The sequence below is a fragment of the Limulus polyphemus genome, unplaced genomic scaffold, assembly GCF_000517525.1.
Source record: "Limulus polyphemus unplaced genomic scaffold, Limulus_polyphemus-2.1.2 Scaffold2576, whole genome shotgun sequence".
NCBI lineage: Eukaryota > Metazoa > Arthropoda > Merostomata > Xiphosura > Limulidae > Limulus > Limulus polyphemus.
This window is the reverse complement of record NW_013668186.1, coordinates 49,485-68,884: the sequence shown is the minus strand read 5'-3', so window position 1 is coordinate 68,884 and position 19,400 is coordinate 49,485. Positions and strand designations below refer to the sequence as shown.

Below are 19,400 nucleotides of genomic sequence, written 5' to 3'. Positions count from 1 at the left end.
TAAAAAAAATTCTTGATTTACACTGCTTGAAAAGTCGCCCCACCCCCTTTTTTTGTCATTAAGCCTCTGCCCTTTTGATGATTGTTTGTTTGGTTTGTATTTCGCGCAAAGCTACCCGAGGGCTATCAGCGTTAGTCGTCCCTAATTTAGCAGTGAAAGACTAGCGGGAAGGCAGCTGATTATCACCACCCACCGCCAACTCTTGGGCTACTCTTTTAGTTACGAATAGTTGGATTGACCGTCATATTATAACGCCTTCACGGCTAAAAGAGAGAGCATGTTTGGAGGGACGGGTATTGGAAGAACCCGCGACCCTCAGATTGCGAGTAAAGCGCCCTAACCACCTGGCCATGCCAGGCTCTCTTTTTTTCCTTTTTGATGAACTCTTTTCATTATTGAATGTACCTGACTTTACTGTTGCTGTTTCAAAACTTCAAACGTGAAAGTAAGTTTGAGGGGTTTTGTTTTTAATTATAGGAAAAAGAAAACAAACTTTTGGGAGATTTATTAAATGCAAGTTTTCAAGCTTACCACGAGCTGTTCCACAGTAGTTCATCGGTAAACTTGTAACATGAAATCCGGAATTCGATTCCTCTCGATGGACACAGTGCAGCTAGTCCGTTATATACTGGTTTTGAGCTTAACAACAAACAAAATCAATAATTTATGAGCCCTTCGTTAGCAGGGAAGGCTAATTTTTTCAATGTCTGGTTTACTGTTACAGGTTTACCTGTCTCACTAATTAAAGATAACACCGTTGTCTTTACATTGAAAGACACCAACTAAGCCATAAGCACACCAAAAGTTTTGGTATCCGTTTGGAAATTGTTTTAGTGCATAAATTCTTTTTAAGATCAGTAAGGTAACATTGGTCTGTTATTCAAGTAAATTTTTGTCCATGAGCCTGGCCCTAAAAAAACTGTTTGTTTGTTTTAGAGCAAAGCTATATTGGGCTATCTGTTGTGTCCACTGTGGGAATCGGACCCCGAATTTTAGCATTATAAATTTATAAACTTATCGCTGTCCCACCGTGAGATCCTGGAAGCTCTTGTTGGTACCAGTAAGGGGATAAGTTCTACCTTAACTGTGTAAAATGTTACATGTTTTTTATTCGACATTTTTAATGGGTAGATATGTGTAATGGGTAGTTTAAGCCCTAAAAATGTAACATTTTAAACCTCTTTATGATTGAAGTCCAACAAAACTTATATTTGCAATTTTCAAAATTAAGACAATACAAAGTTGACAAATTCTTTGGGTGAGACGAAATTAACAAACAAAACAATGTATCAAGGAGACTCTGGCGTATTATTTCACAAAATAAATCCAATATTCATCGCTTATTCTAAGAATTTTTAACTTTATATCGATTACACCAATCCCCATCTCATTGTCATTTCGTAAGAAAAAGGTCATGTTTTCACCACAACAATAAAAACAAACCATTGAAATAAGCCTGATTTAGCTGACATATATATATACTTACATATGATTATTTTTTTAAAGGCAAACATATATATATATCAGTCGTTAACCCTACTCACAAACATCTGCTGACTTACTAGTCCTCCTTAGAAGTCTATTTGAAGCTACTAATGCCCAAGGGACGGGTCCTAAAGAACAACGTACGAAGGATAATAAACTGAATATCTTGTCCTATCGAAAGCATGTGATTAAATACATTTCTATCTACCTTTATCACTATTTCTTTGACAAAAACTTTAATTCTCTTTTCTTTCAGGTTACGTTAAAAATGTTTTTATGTTCATTTTGGGAAGTCTCCCATGAAATGTTCGATGGGAGAATTTATTTTTAATCGATTCTCTCCGAATTCGAAAGATGCCTGTTGATCTTTGACATATGCCTCCCGTAAATCATAAATTATATCAGATGTTACAACTGCAAATGACTCTAAACCGAAGGGATTGATCCTGTTATTTTCTAACATGTCAACAAACGATGTTGCATGAGATTCGTCTCGTTTTATTTTTTTTACGAAGGTCTTTATGCTGAAAATTAAAGTTCTGGAGCTGTATGTAAATAATAACCTTCAGTCATTTGTTTATCAATGTCTGGCTATAAATAATAACCCTCAGTCATTTGTTTATCAACGTCTGGGTATAAATAATAACCCTCAGTCATTTGTTTATCAACGTCTGGGTATGAATAATAACTCTCAGTCATTTGTTTATCAACGTCTGGGTATAAATAATAACCCTCTGTCATTTGTTTATCAACATCTGGGTATAAATAATAACCCTCTGTCATTTGTTTATCAACATCTTGGTATAAATAATAACCCTCAGTCATTTGTTTATCAACGTCTAGGTGATCATCGGGGAGGTTTAACATCTGCCCACTTTAGACTAAAAAATAATAAGTAATTTTATCGTAAGCAAAACACATCAGGAAAGTATCAGTCGAAGCCAATTGATGTTGCCAGCTTTCATCGAAGGCATCACAGGTTAAATCCACCATAACTTGAAACATATCTGTGTATGACATCCAGAATTCAGATAGTTGACCAATCTGTCACTTGGGGTAAGCTACAGAAACCATCAAACAGATCCATTAGTTTGACACATCGCTCAAAGTAACGTGAAGACGTGTCATTGTGAAAATTACCAAGACATTAAATTGCTTGGTCAATAACATCACTGCATTCTGGGTGATTTGTTTGCAAATACGAAATAAAACTTTTCCATGGCTGCCGAAGAAGAGCTTCATAGTTTAACTTATGTAACCGAACTGCCTTATTGTATTTACGACCATCTAAAACCCCTCCAACAGTATCACGCGATTCAATACATACTTCATGAAGCCCACCCCCCATAATGAAACCGCTTACTTATTATACTTTTAAAGATTGCATTTTGTGTGAAAAACGCCCATCTTCAACACAATAGGCTTGTTACGTCTCCGTTCGTTAATTGATTTTCCGTAACTTTGTTCCGACGAAACTTTAGCGACACAAGTCCTTTCTTAAATAAAACTGGTTTATTCTTTCTGAATATAACTGCGATACACTTAATTTCAACAGTCGCGCTATAATTCTCAACGAACTTCTCACGTGCTTAACAATATTCTCTCTGACTGCAGTTCAATTACTCATTCACCTACACATTGTCCCATCACGTTGTGACCATCTTATATATACCAGACTACCCCCAATCTAGTAATCTCCCGACAATTCACGAAGGTTCGAGAAGGAAGTGGCGTGATACTAGTCACGTGACCTCGCTGACGCAACAGGCTTATACTCGCCTTGATGTTTTCAAACAGTTTCAACAGCCTAAAAGCTGTGATAAAAATTACGTAAATTACGAACATTTTCCTCTCACATTCCTCTTAATTTGTCCATTTCAGATTCAAAATCAGAGGCGTGTACAAATAGCATTTCATATCTATCTCTGTCTCCCACAAGTCACTGTCCAAGAGGACTTTCGTTCAATACCAAAACTTGTCAGTTGGTGGACTGGACGATGGACGAAAGATTCTCTGAAACTAGAGTAAACTCTTTGTTTTGTTTGTTTGCAGTTAAACACAAACCCATAAGCTTCGTCTAGTCTCTGTTTTTCCTAACCCATTTATATCAGGAATTCAGATTAATTATGCAATATTTATTCTGCCGAATCTCTATTTAGAGATTTTATCATTCTTATCTGAATTTTATCAGTGTACCTGGGAATACCACACGCCTACGTCGAAATTGCGGAACATTTTTTAGCAGCATATCATGGGCGCGAACCTTGGACCTTTCAACCCACAACCCGGCAGGCAAACCATTATACAACATCCAACATTTGGTTCTTAAAAAGCGCAAAATTCGAGTTAAATCACTTATATCAGATAACATATGTTATTATGAGTTTATGGAATGAAAAATATGAGTTTACAAATAGATATTGTTGCGTCATCGAGGTCACGTGACTGGTGTGGCGCCACCTATTTTCTAGAACTATCCTGTACCTTGGCGAATGCTCTAGTATTTACTAGATATAGGGTAACCTGGTATATAAAAGAGGGTGACAACGTGACGGAAGAAGAATGTGTGTGTAGACAGTGAGTAATTGATCTGCAGTCAGAAGTATTATTGAGCACGTTCGTTGTTTATAGCGTTTGTTTTAGCACGATTGTTGAAAATATGTGTATGGTAAAGTTGTATTCGGAAAGAATAAACCAGTTTTATTAAGTAAGGACTTGTGTCGCTAAAGTTTCGTCAAACGGAGACGTAACAGTATTTTATGAAACTTAGGAACCTATAACAATATTATGTATTATAAGATAAAACTGTGTTGTGTTTATTTAAAATTCTTTATTGGTTTTAATGTCTTTATACATCTAGTTATCCAGAGGTTTTAGATTTATTTATATTAAACCCTATTTCTTTATATAATATTGTAAGATTTTTTTTACATAATAAAACAAAAATTCTAGAAACTTTATGAGCAGGAGTGATAATGCATTGTCTGAGTAAAGAATCTAAATAGTAAGTGACTTCCTTCTTATTCATAACATATTCACTATAAATTTCTTTTATGCATATATTATAGTATTGTATTATGGCTTCAATTCTGGTTCCAATTGGATTAGTTTTAAGTTCTCTAGCAAGTGACTTCTTTCTTATTCATAACATATTCACTATAAAAAATTTTTATGCATATATTACAGTATTGTATTAGGATTTCTATTTTGGTTCAAATAGGATTAATTTTAAGCTCTCTTTTCCACACCATTTATGTATCAGTTTATTGAATGATTTACTAATTACTTCTTTTTCTAATTCCAATAAATTTTAGAACATTTCTGGAATTTAGGATCTTTGCCAATAGCTAGCTCTCTTGCAAGAATAGTTAATAAAGGATGTTTAATTTTACAAGTGTTTGGTATACCTAAAATATAAAAGTATCTCTAACCTTAGGTTGTAATTTAACTAGTTATATACTGCTGTAAGCTATATTTTTAATGTTTTAACTTAGATGTTTGCTGGAGGGCATATGTGGTTCAGATCTAATAAATTGGACTAGGATCCAGACATTGGTACATCAGTATAAATAAGTAAGCAGTTAGTTTGTTCAGTGATTGAGAAGTTAGTGAAGTATTCAGATTAGTGTTAGTTTTAACATATGTTCAGTAATTCAATTGATTAGCCATGAAATTGTACAAGTTTAATTGCATATTAATCTTATCAATACCTGGACTGGACTTAAATCTTAGTATCGCCAAATAACTTAAAAGAATTTGAAAGAAAACATTTCAACAATATTTCTATCAATAAATGAAACTATAGGCTAAGCCTTATCTTTAGATTCATTAACTGTTGTTGTTTTAGGTGTAACTGATAACAAACAGCAAGTAATAGCTAGTTGACATTGCTCATCAAAGTTAATACCATCTGTATTTATATTTGACTGATTAAATGTAAGTTTATTAACCTATAGCCCTTTTAAGATAAAAAATAAACATGTAAGACTTAGTTTTATAAAGTTCTAGGTCTAATGGTAAACTCTCTAGTGTTTCAATCATATTTGTACTGTGTTTACACCCGTGACCTGTAATAAGTTCAGAAAAATAAGGATTATATGAAAATAGGCAGCCTTGAAAATCATTAGCTTAATTTTTAACTCTATCATTAAGCCCATAGAGATAAATGGTAAATATAATCTTTTTCCACAAGTTTAATACATAAAATACACAAATTTTCACAATGTGTGAATTCTACGAGTTGTGTGCAGAAAATCTTCAAAAGTTATCTCGCAGAGTTAAAATGTTGATATTGAACAATCCAGCATGTTTTTCTTCTTATCAACAAGAACTTCTTAGTAGAAGTAAAGAATAGTGTAATAATATGTCAATAACAATATATCTGCTATATTCAGTGGCTAAGAGGCCTTTTGCCCTTTTCTAGGGCTCTTCAGGCTAGCTGTAATATGACAGACATACTAGTGTTTGAAAAACTGTTTCTGCCACTTAGAAATTGTGCATTCTTACAACTAACCAATTATACAACATATTCAGTGCCACAGTGCAAATCTCCTGTTACTACTTAGTAAATGTTTTGTTTGTAATGTTACAAGTTAAGTAGCTCCTATGGAAACATTTTTAACTACTGAATCATTTAAATCATGGGGACAAGAACAGTCATACATAAGAAGATCATGATCAGAAACAGTTAATAAGTATATTTGTATTAAAACTCAAAACGCTAAAATATGGGTGAAAATAATGCCTAAACTAGGAACTTCTGAGTGCAGAAGTGTCATGCCATACAGAGGAGTGAAGATTTATTTAAATACTTCCTCTTTAAATTAAGAAATCCAAACTTAGTTAACATAAAAACTTGAATTATAAACTACATTTTGATGCCAAGCTTAATGATACACATTAATAATAAAGTAATTTAATTAAATATTGAATTTAACTCTATTAAAAGGTTATAACATGCACACTTTGATCTACCTCCATCCAAAGCATTAATATAAGTTATTTTAATTACACCCTACCTGTTTTGTCACTCACCACATGTAAAGGATAACACTATTAAGTAGCACAAATGTAATAGATAGTATGCATGGTTAATAAAGATCATTCACTGAAATTAGAGCCAATTGTAATAAAGTAATATTTAGGGAGGAGAAAGTATGGTGCTAGGTTTTGAATGTGTAAAGTTAATTTCATTATTCACTCTTCTAACAGTACAGTAATTAGTGACCTAGACATCTCAGGTTTTTTTATGCTTCTTATACAGATACGTGACGGACTGGAACACCAACTTCACATGTTTTGCTACCATCTCTAGTGGCTAGTGGTAATCTATTTTACTTTGTATCTTTAAATTGTCTTTTCTTGCTTTTCTGTTTAATTAAGAGTAACATACCTCCCCACAACTGACTGCAGACAGTGAATGGTAGTTTAAGGCATGGAGTGCTGTGAGTTTGAGAAACCAGTGTTTTGTTTTCTTTGCAGTTCTTATTTTAATTTCATGTGAGGTTTGTGAATAGAGGTTAAACCTGGCAGAAAGTATGTTCCATACAGTGCAGATTTCTACTTCCACACAAGCTCACATTAAGGTCCAATTTACCCTTCCCACATTGCAATTTTTACTTTACTTTTATTTTTCAGTTTGACTCAGTTATCTGGATTGTTTTAAAATATCATTCAAAGGTAAGACATGGTATTGTGTTATGTCCTCCCCTTCCTTTAGATGGTCTAAAATTAACATAGTTTTTTTTTTTTTATTATTCAGACACATACAATCATATGCATGCACAAACCATCTATATCAAACACAATATTCAAAACCTCAACATTCCTATCATTGTGGCAGGTTACCATGAAACATGGTCTCACATACTAAAGTGAATTCTGTACTCATAGGGTGTGGATTCATAAATGAATGTACAACTTTTAGACAACTGATTACGTATCACATTTGCAGACTAAAAAGATAAATATATTGCACAACTTACATTTTAGATTGTTAATCCTGGTTTTTACAATTTCATTGTAAAAAGTTTATATTAGTTTATGGTTTGGATGTTATAAATATTTTGAAATAATACGTTAGGTGGAAGGGTTCTATGCAAAATTTCTTCTCTCTTAAATGACTGGATTAGTAAAGCTATGAAAAGCTCAAATCTGCTGGATTTTATACTTATTTGTAATTGTTTCAAGAATTTCTACAAATATTTTCAAGATAACTGGCATATTATTTACTGCTTTATTCCCTTAGTGCCATCCATAGATATTACACTAATTCTAAAAGTAAAATTAATGAGATTTTAAAAGAATGATCATTTACTGAAATCTGATTTAGAAAAGTAAGACTTTTTTTTTCAACAATTAATTAATGATTCTTTTAATAGTCTTTTACTAGTTTTCATAATCAGTAACAAAGAAATTATCTTTGTCACTAACATGGATCAATTATACACATACAGTTATAATACCAGCAACCTACACTAGTCTAAAGACAGTTTTATACATACTTGTCCATTACTGTAAGTGTCTTCAGCAACTACTGAGAAAACAGACAAATGTAAGGAAGGTAAAGCCTTACATTAAAAGATTTAAGAGAAAGTTAAACAATTTATCATATGTGTTTGGCCAATTTAAAATATTCAAAGATGTTTCACATATTCTTGGAAATGGGAAAATGAGTATCATTACCATAAATAAAACTGCAACATCTATGTGTATTCCCACATGTATTCAAATATTCAAACAGAATTAACAATATAAATATAGAAAACATGCAAGCTTAGAAACTGTACCTCCTTTAGCACTCTGTTTTCTTTCAACACTTTGTTCAATTCTTCCTGACTCTGTTGGGTTATCAACACACTCTCTGCTGAAGTAATACATCCACTACAAGCAAGGCAGTCATTCAGTGTAATCTTGGCTTTCTTCAGTTTAATTTCCATACCTCCCTGCATTTACAGCATTACAAAAGAAATTTTCACATAATTATAAACTGTCAAACACACTATACTACTAAAGAAAAGGGTTCACAAGTATGGAAATGACTATTATTATTTCTAAAGTTTCAAATTCATCAGTCTTAACCCAAGATTTAAAAACTATAACATAATTTGTCACAACTTGAAATTTTTGTCCTTGGAAATGAATTAATATAAAATAACCAAGTGTGTGTGTGTGTGTGTGTGTGTGCTTCAATACCGTAACAAATACATTAGGACTACACATGCTATACTGCACCTTATATACTACTGTATAATCTCAAGTCTTTTAAAGTGATATAAAAGTTTCTCAAAATTAAATCTAATGACTAACTTGAATACAAAATAAAACAGGCCAAATTGTGGGTTGATTCTATCTGGGGTGGTTGTAAGGTATTGGCATTGAACTTCATTATAATTTTTAATGGTTTTATACTACATATTTAGCAATTTATTATATTCTAATTGTATATAAATTGACCAGTGATAATTAGAAACATCCTCAGATAATTGTACTACTTAACTGTTCTTATTGTTGAAAGAGAAGTTTAAACCTGAAGGAACAGATCACAGAGATCATTGTTCTTATTGTTGTTAGGAAAGATGAAGTTTAAACCTGAAGGAACAGCTCATAGAGATCATTGTTCTTATTGTTGTTAGGAAAGGGAAGTTTAAACCTGAAGGAACAGTTCACAGAGATCATTGTTCTTATCGTTGATAGGAAAGATAACCTCTAGTGGTATTAAACTATGTCTATTGTTCAAAACAGCTTTTATTCATATATAAAACCATACAGTTAGAAAGTTTGATTTATACTTTGTCACATATATGTGACATATCCTAGAGAATTTCATTTTCAGCTTCCAGTTCACCCACCCATCAACCCCAATATTGCACATTTTTTCTAATTGATTTTGCATCATTCTTGTGAATTGCTAGTAGCAAGAACTTAAAAAGTGGGAACTGATAATTACTGAGAAATTCTCTTCCCTGATCACAGAGCAATATAATGATAGTGAATTTGTAACCATCACCCCAGAGGGAGATATTGCAATTGGGTCTATCTCTGTGTTTCTGTGTGCATATCTCAAAATCTAATAGACGAATTTATATGAAAATTTTAAACAAGATCAGAAATCAGTGTAGAACAGTCCTCCCCAAATGTGGTCTAGATTTAAATCTGGATCCCTTTTTTTTATAATGGGGAGTTAGGGCATTTTCACAGTTATATAACAACTCTATAAAGTGTGATCCAATTTGTATCAAATTTCATGGATACATTACGGTTGAGAATCCTCATCATACTACAATAAATGATCCAGACTGTTGATTATTCTGGATCTGAGAAGGATTTTCTGAGTTTTTGAAGGTGAAAGTCAACATTTACTTACACTGTAAATGTATTTCCAATATGTACTTACCTCACTCAAAGCTATCTCAATCTTCGTTCTGCCTTCTAAGCATTGCTAAAAAAAACATTTCATGCTCAGCGCACCATTCTATATACCCTACCAATTTTGTGCCGCTACTGAACATGTACTTAGCTTGTGACTACTTTCTTCTTTATCCGTGAAGAAGAAAAGGAACCTGATATGGGGAGAAAAAATGATGTACACAAGTGTAATTCAGTCAAATAATGCAATCCATAGTAAAAAAATAACTTCAACTGGATAGACGAGGTTCCACAACTCATCCTCAGCATAAAGAGGTTAAGGATCAATCAGATAAAAACAAAAATATAACAGACACTATAGCTAGGACATGTGGACCATGTTGTGTATACACATGAACTCCAACCACAAGTAAACAGAGTTTTGTATATCAAGCAAATGGAATTTTGATAAGGAAGTTAGCATTAGTTGAAACTGAACAAACTCCCAAAACCACCATAGGAGCAAAAAGTACAACTAACCAAACTCGGCATTACAGGGTCGTAAGAACAGGGTAATATCTGTAACTGGTACCATGAGCAAAAATCTTAACTCACCCAACCATAAATGCAGGGAAGAGACATACCGCATCTAGGATTATGAGAAGGATATGGAACATTCGCTCAACCAGAGGAAAGTGTATGTACATCCTGTTGCCAGTATTATGAAGCAGACAAAGTTCCCTAAACTCCACCATGGGAGCAGGGAAGGAACCTCCTGCAACTGGAATTAATGAGAAGGGAACTTCTAATGCACAAAACTATAGGAACAGGGTAGTATCATCCAGAACCAGGTATCACAAGGAGGATCCCACATAAGCTGATCCTGCTCCAAATGATAACTAATTACCTGGGAATAAGCATCCAGGGGAAATGGAAGGAAGGAAATCATCTTTGCCCTTTTCTCACTGAGTGGATAATCATGTGGACGAATGGTAAGTTAAAAGTCTACAACACACTCAGGAGGAAGTCACCATCCCAGCAACTGAGAAATGGGAAAGGCAAGGACTCCCTTGCTCTAATCAGAGAAAAGGGGAGAGTAAATGCAGTGGAGAGTCCATAGGAACTTCAAACTGGAGAAAAGGCAATGGATGTCCACAAATCCCTATTTTTAAAAGCAGATCATACCCAATTTATTCAATCAAGGGGTCAGCAGAGATGGGCAGAAATTCCCTTTTGCTTTACTCATGAAAGTCCATGAGTGACAGTCCACCACTGAGCATATCACCAGTGGTCTTATGGAACACTCTATCTCTACAGTGAGCATTATAGCACTACCTGTAAATTGTGTTGGTTTGAGGTCTTACCTGACCAGGCAACACCCACCTCATAGTGGGATCCCATTAACAGTAATAAAAAAATAAGTGAAATGATGTGACAAGACTAACCCCAATCAAAGGTGAATGGATGTGTATAGAATGTGAGGGAGACAATTTTCATCTGAGGAGGAAACAGCCAGATTGTGCAGATAATGAGCAATGAAGGAATTGGGAGTAGTCCACATTCCAGCCTGAAGAATCTCCTCCAAAGGATGGCAAAGGTAAACAGCCAAAGACATGGTGATATGACAAATTTGATGAAAAGAAATGTTGTGGAGATGGTGAACTTCCATGGAAAAGTCTGAATATACCAGCCTAATGAGTTGACAAATCCAACCAGTTAATGTGATAGGGGAAACAGATAGATTCCAGGGAAGAAAAAGTAGGGAACGTGAAGTCTGAAAGAAGACAGTAAGTGCCACATAACACTATAAGAAGCAAATTAGACAAAGAAGCCAATTTGAATCAGAATGGAAGTACAGGTGGGAGAAGGAAGGTAAGGAAATGGGTGTAAAAGTCAAACTGCTATCATGGGCAGCATAGGTCTTAGGAAGGGAAGGAAATGTCTGGATATAAAATTACATAAGAGAAACAGTAGAAGATTCTGGTAATATTAATGGCATAAATATCTGATAGATGATGTCCACAAGCAAAGAGGAAAAGGAGTCTTCAATCAGGCAGATCAAAGGAATGTGGAGGATGCATGACTTGAAAGGAGTAGAAATGGAGGGAAATGACAGGAAAACACAAAATTTATTAAACTTATAGAAATGGAAAATGTTCGACAAGGCTGCCTAATAGTTAGACATGGTCAAAGTGGATAAGCCTTTGTCGAACAACTAAGTGAAGAATTGTGAAAGATGAGGAAGGGAAGGGTGGGAAGGACAGAAACCACATGAAAGAGACCAAGGGCAGAAGGTAGACCATCACCTTTGGTAAGCAGATATGGAAGGTCTTTCAGATCTGGAAAGGAAAGATGTAACACATGGATTCAGCCCCTGCACTGAGGCAATGGACCAGACAAAAGCCAAGTGTGATGTTTGGATGAATGATGTCTGACCTAGGTTGATGGAATAGAGATTGAGACAGAGGTAAGGCTAGGAGAGGTTGTACATGTAAAGGTCGAAGCAGTGGGAACCATGGTTGCACCGGCCAATATGAAGCCACCAGGAGGGTAAGCATAGATGTGGTGACCCCTCCAGTCTTGACTGAATGCATCCACTCCTAGTGCTAGTAGGTGTGGAACAGGAGACCAAAAGGAAGGAAGTTCAGTGTTCCAGTTTGCGGTGAAGACATTGATATGAGGTGTTCCCAGCTGAGAAGACACCCACCAAAAACTATGGATTGAGGGACTACTCTGTGGGGAGAATCTTTTAAAATTACTTAAAAGACTGTGCCTATGTATAAAATTAGTTATTAATAACTGCATAAGTATTAAAATTAATATACAACACACCTCAGAAACTTGCATATAATTTCCATCTTCACCAATTCTAATAGCTGATGTCTTCCCTGGTTTTTTCTCAATTTTCACTGGCTTGATACATTCCTATAGGAAGGTAACATATGTTAGAATACTTTACCAACTTTTACTTATCAGTGCCAACACACACACATATATAAGAGTATACAAGGTCATAGGGTGACTCCATAAGTGATGCTGTACTCATGTTTTTGCTCCTGGAAACTGGAAGTTTTTAATGTGTTCTAAATGTTATCTGAGGTTCTCCTTGATATAAAATATTTTTATATTAATGTGTGTTTGAACTATTCTGGAAGATATTCAAGACCAAAACAAAAGAAAAATATTTCAAATATGAAAGAAAACATTCTCTATAATTATAAATATATATATTACTTTTACTCTTTCTAAAGACTGATCGAAAATAAATTTAAACTTGTTTCAACTCTACATTTCATAATTATATATTACTGATAATTGCTGGTAAATAAAGAGCAAGTGTCATAAAATTTAAATGTCTTGTCATGAATATAGAATTTTATAAAGTTGTACATAAATAAACTTCAACTTTTGACAACAGATTAAAATAATTGTAAAATTCAAGTTTTCCCTACCTTGCAGCTTGCATTGGCTGCCTAATAAGTCATTGCGCTAAGATGAAAACACTAAGGAGTGACATGAAACTTCCTTATTGGCAAAAACTGTGAAACTACTAGCCGAGCAAAAAATTATTTTGAGAAACAAATGCATGACTAATAGTAACATAAAAAGAACTTTCATAATTCAATGGATTTACCTGGAATGAAATATGCCAACATAGCACTGAAGCAATGGAACAGTTTTGAGAACAGGAAAAAAAAACATTGGTAGTGTATGACAGTCTTTTGAAGTTGTTTACAAATTGAAAAGATGAATTTTCAAAAGTTGATAATAATGTAATCAGTTTGGCTCATAAATTGTTTTTACTATCCAAAATAAAATATTCAAGATATTTGTTTGCACAAGTAAATACAAGAACACTATCTGCAGTTTTAAAGCATAAAACTACTCAAATTTATTAAGATAACCATAGTGAAGCTCTTAATATTTAACTTGTGATATATAATCATTTAGATATAGCTTCAACTTATCAACCAATGGTAAAATGTTTTTTTTTCATATTTCTGGTAATCTGTTGAATATACTGTTCTTCTTCGATGATGAGGAACCCACTTTGAGACTAATAATGCTTGGAGATGGCTTGAATGGGTAATGAAGAAAAACTTAAATACAAGTTTAACATAACAGCAAATGTACAATATTTCGACACGGTATGTGTACCTGATGATGACAAAACCTTGTTGAAACATTGTACACTTGCTGTTATTTTAAATTTTTATCTTAAAGTTTTCTTCATAATCCATTCAAGCTGTCTCCAAGCATTATACTGTTCTTCTAGTCTTGAAGAACTTACAGCAGAAGTTAGTTCCCAAATATATGAAATATAATGAACTAAAATGATGAAATGAAAAAACTTATCAAAACTTCTAATCAGATATTTCAATTTACCATACTAGAAAGCAAGGATATCAGAAAAAAAAAATTTGTTTTTATTACAAAACAGCAGTTTGTAACTTAATATCATTTATTCAAAGAATTCCAGATATTTGTTCTGTCACTAATTCACTGCAATCAGATGCAAATTAAAATATAACAAGGTGTTCTAGCTGTAATATGTATGCAAATTGTAAAAGTAATCAAAGCATTATTTTCTATAATAATGCATAGCATAAAATATTTTTACATTACAGTAATGCACATCAAATAATTTTTCTTGGATTTAACCCATTTCATATCATTTGTTTGGTTTTCTTAATCCTATGAAATATGATTTACAATGTCTAGTTATTCATTCTAACAATGCCAGTAAATATGAAAAATTACTATTATTTCTATTAAATAAATTGTTTGAATATCAAGGAAGTGAAATATCTCAGTAGTTAGTGATGGAAAAACAGTAAAGCATTTAAGTCTAGATGACAACACTATAAGTATATCACATAAAGTAACTTATTCAGGAACCATATGTACTGACCCCTAACTTTACATTGTTAATCTACAAGTATACTGGGTATAAAGGCAGAAGCTTGAAGAAGTACCAATATCAAAGATATTTACCTCATTATCATGATAAATGCAAGATAATATATTTTAGTTATCATAACTTAGATCACATTTAACCTGAACCAGTGCTTTGGCACTAGTAGTAAAGTTAACAGAATGTTTAGTGTATTCATACATACAGATTACAAATAAACAGAGGCAAATTATCTCTCTCTTTATAGAAATCCTTAGTTATGGCTCACTTGAAATACTGTGTACAGTTTTGGTCACCTTATCTACAGAGAAATACTGACTTTTTGTTAAAGAGTTCAGAAGGGGAGCTACTAATAATACTGGGATATGATTTTGGGGATGAAAGGGTCATCTTTCAAGGATAGATTAAGATGTTTTTATTTTTAGAAAAGATGAGTGAGAGGTCTTATTATTGAAGTTAATAAGATTATTTGGTATTTGATTGCATACAGGCCTCTGCTTTCTTTGTACAGTATTTTGAAGACTACAGGACAAGTGGACACAAGTTTAATATTTGGAAAAGCAAGCTAGACTCCAATTCACGGTTTTATTTTTCTAAACGGGTGATTGGTTTATTGAATAAGTTGCTAGCAGCAGTAGTGAAAGTTGGCAATTTCCTAAAAAAAGAAAAGGCTCAATTTCAATTTCATTTTTCCAAGGGTAGGTTTTCAAACACAGCTTTGCAGGACCATATGATTCCTTGTTGTCAAAGGCTCTGAGAAGTATTATCACTTAAGTTAATTTTTTGAGTAAATTTTTATAAAAAGGCTTAAAACTAGTTTTCATTATAAAAATATGCAATTAAAGTTTACTTTATATCAAATTCTTCAGTTGAAATGGCATATTTTATTTCCAAGAGTGTAAAATGTGTTTGCCATTTTCACACTTTTGCCTTCACACAGTTGTCCATATACTTGCTCCATGTAAACATGATACAATAGGGATGACTTCTGCATTGCAAACTGTCATGATCTTGATACAAACAGTGTAGATTATCAAACATTCTATTTTTAACACCAGAAACTTATGAATTCACATCCTTGTTTTGAAACTTACCCATATCCCTTAACTTGTATTATTCCATAATTAACACAGTATTCCTTTCACCCTCAACAGTTTGTCTTAAATAATATACAATAATTAACTATGCTTCATAATTTTAAATTAATTATCATATGCTAAACCATTTAAATCATTAGATTGGTTTACATTAATATACTGTTACTATCACTATAAACTTAAGCATCTTCACAAATGTTATTCAAATTACTCTAATTCTGTTAAAAATTAAAATACTAGTACTAAGTAGTATTGAATATCTTCAATCCCTATTTAAAATATAAATATTGAATCGCTGTGGATTATAAATCTTTTTTTTTTCTGTCTCAAAGTTTAATAAACTCGGTAGTACTACTACTAACACTATATTTAGTTGTAAGAGATCACGAGCTAGAGCTTTGTATACTATAGTTTACTACTCGGTCTTATTACAAATTACAAAAGTGAACTCAGAAATGTTTTATTTCTATGAATTTATCTATTACGTTAGGCTTAATCATTTTAAGTTACAACTTGTACTGTGTGCGTTGTAGTAAAGTTACAACAGTAACACGTGTATCAAGACTTTTAGTTTTAGGCTTTAATTTGCTTTTGCGAGTGCAAGTTATATGACGCTAACGAGGATGGTTAGTTGTATGATAATATATACTACATATTAATAAAATGTTATTAAAGTAATACCTGAGACGGATTAATAAAGTCATTGAGGTCTGTTAACTGCAAAACACTACTAAAACCTCGTGCCATATCTATTCCGTTAAATACTCTGAAATACTTAAATATTATTTATTTATTTATGCTTGTAATTTATGGGGGCGCCATCAGCAGATGATATGCCCCAATTTCACTGACCTCAACTAGTAGAACTAGATCCTCTCGTCATTTATTTTATTAGTTATCATTAAGTATAAATTAGTATTATTTTCCTTGTATTTAATTGTGTTGTATTAATAATCTTATGAGTTAATGTTATTGTAATAAAATATAATGATACGTATGATTAATTGATTGCGTTAGGAACAATTGATAAATACAAATAGGTTAGGATACTCAACACATACAGTTAGTTGTAAAAGATATTGTTACGTATCTGCTTGTTTGTTAATTTCCGGTATAAATTCTTTTCTAGGAACTTCAGCGATTCAAGTCCTTTCTTAATTAAAACTAGTTTATTCTTTCTCGATACAACAGTCACTCTAAACTTAACAACCGTTATAACACGCGCTATTAATCAAAGCGATTCACACTCTTTACTTACGCTGCCTGCTGTTCGCTTGACTCAATTATCTATCTCTTCGATCTATCTATCTATTTCTTCAATCCGATGGTTTTGGACCTCAGGATATGTTAACGCATCCTTGGCAAGACGATCAAAAACCTCAGTTCTCTGGATTCCCACATGGCTATGGACCCAGAGAAATTTGATGACAATACGGGGGCATAACCGGAAAAGGCATGTAAATACTTCGCTCAGTAACATTGGATTAGATGAAAAGAAACCATTTTGAATCGAAATTAATGAACTTAAAAAGTCACTAACTATCAGAGCTTTTGTAACATCTGAATCTTCTAGCCATAGAAGTGCTTGTAGGATAGCAAACAGTTCAGCCTTATATACAGATGCAGGTGCCCCTTTCCTCCTTGGGAGATTCCAACCCCTGATGTCGACGTCACTCTACATTATGTTGGAAAAAAATGGGAGCAAAGTTACTTGCTTTTGTCCTTGGCTAAGGAAAAACTAGCAGGCTTCTCTGACTATACATGTATATTTACGGATTGCTCCAAGTCTACCAGTTTTAATTCCTCGGCATTTTATATAAGAAATCTCAACATCAGAAAAGCATTTAAAACTAAAATATTGGTATTTAGCAATGTTCTGGAGGTTCACGGACGAGAAAAGTCTACAATTTTAACTGACATTGGTGAGTTATTTCGTTGCAAGGTTCCGTAATAATCTCTCCAATCCTTCTGATAGAAATTAATAGGATAATCGTAGTACAAAGACTTTGCTATAAATTTGAGTTGCATCTTTCGTCTCTGTAAGCCAATGGGTAGGACACCACAGCCTACTTTCATGGCTGATATAGGGATGTGTTTCAATGCTCCACAACATAATTGCAAGCATCGATTTTGAATAACGTCCAGTTGTATAAGGACTGAGTAAATCACAGAGTCATGGATGATACTGCCATAGTCAATAACGGGTGGTATTAAGGTTTTATACATAAGTAATAAAGTCTTTTTGGACGCCCCCTAACGTGTGCTGGACACACATTTAAGCAAATTGAGTCGTTTAGCACATTTTTGTGAGACATAGATGATATGACGCGTCCAACTTAACCTGGAATCAAAGATAACCCCAATAAATTTGAATTGAGTGAAGGAGGCTAATTGGTGGTTATTAAAAATTAATTTCACTGTGTTTGAAGTACCTTAAAAAGCAGATGTATTCTTGAAAAAACACAAAACCTCCCTTTTCAATAGATAAGACCACCCGAACATTGATAATAAGCAAAATAAATGATTTCACGATTGCAGACAAAATCAAAATTTGTCCATTTGTCCATATTATTAATATTTATAACAATATTGTTTCACAAGCCTACATCAAAATTGCCTGATAGGCAGATATACTATATGAAGCGCTGCGAATGTCCGTGACATATTTAGAAATTAATTATTTTCCCTTGAAAGTTGATTTCGTGGTTATATATACATAATAGATGTAATGTTGTTCTGAGCGTGTTAAACGCGTGTTTACACCAAACCTCAGGCACAAAGTCATTTGGCTCAGTAAATAATTACTTTAAAAGACACGAAGCTTCGGTCTTCCTGCTGGTAATTTCCTATTAATCACAATTACTAATATCATATCAGTTTCTCTAATTTTGGATTACATTTGGGACCAGTAAAGGTGGAATAGTTCCTCCAGGATGGTACAAGTATCCCAGAGCACAAGATCGAACGAAGTTAAGGGGATATTTACAGAATACATGCCTTCCAACTTCACCCCCTCTCCCTTCATATGCATACAATCGACTCCACCACATGCTAGAGTCATGTCAATTAATAGAGAAGACATCATACAGATCCCAGACCATGAAGTAAGATACCACACATGTATGCACACACAGCTGCTAGGCTCGGCCCCACTGAAAATTGGAAGTATTTTTTTTTACGACAATTCATTCCAGCTTGGAGGGCTGGCGGGCCAACAGAAAGTTACGCCCTCTCAGTGCCCAAGAGATGTAGAAGTACACAGTGGAAGTAAGCAACGAGAGATGAGTAAGTGAGTCCAGGTTCTGAGATGGTGAAGACGAGTTTAATGCACACGATTGTCATGTCAGTATGTTGAAGCCCTATCACATCCGAGATTCATCCGAAAGTATTTTAGCCATTGACGTGTTAAAATCAAATGAAGGGCAAAAACAGAAGACTGTTAAATTAGAGTTTATCATTACAAGACTATGATAATCCATGCCAAAGGAGTTGATAACATTTGTGCTGATGCACTTTCATGTGCTATGTAATTTTATGGTCATAAGGTTATTTGTATT

At 33.6% G+C, this 19,400-nt stretch overlaps 1 protein-coding gene across 6 annotated transcripts in view; it reads right to left on the bottom strand.

Moving 5' to 3' along the window:
- The window catches only part of LOC106467338 (cytosolic Fe-S cluster assembly factor narfl-like), a 40,936-nt gene that overhangs the window by 18,035 nt on the left and 3,501 nt on the right, over nt 1-19,400 (bottom strand). For 2 of the 6 annotated variants that reach the window (XM_013927683.2, XM_022395496.1), the window contains exons 1-3: nt 16,525-16,679; nt 12,664-12,756; nt 8,274-8,429 (exon numbers count right to left, since the gene is read on the bottom strand). In XM_013927683.2, the coding sequence (XP_013783137.1) occupies nt 8,274-8,429; nt 12,664-12,756; nt 16,525-16,590 (315 nt within the window). In that variant the 5' untranslated portion in view covers nt 16,591-16,679. Of the gene's footprint in view, nt 1-8,273; nt 8,430-12,663; nt 12,757-13,283; nt 13,924-15,596; nt 16,075-16,205; nt 16,334-16,524; nt 16,680-19,400 lie in introns of those variants that run through there. The other 4 variants (XM_013927684.2, XM_022395498.1, XM_022395497.1 and 1 more) reach the window with 4 other exon arrangements.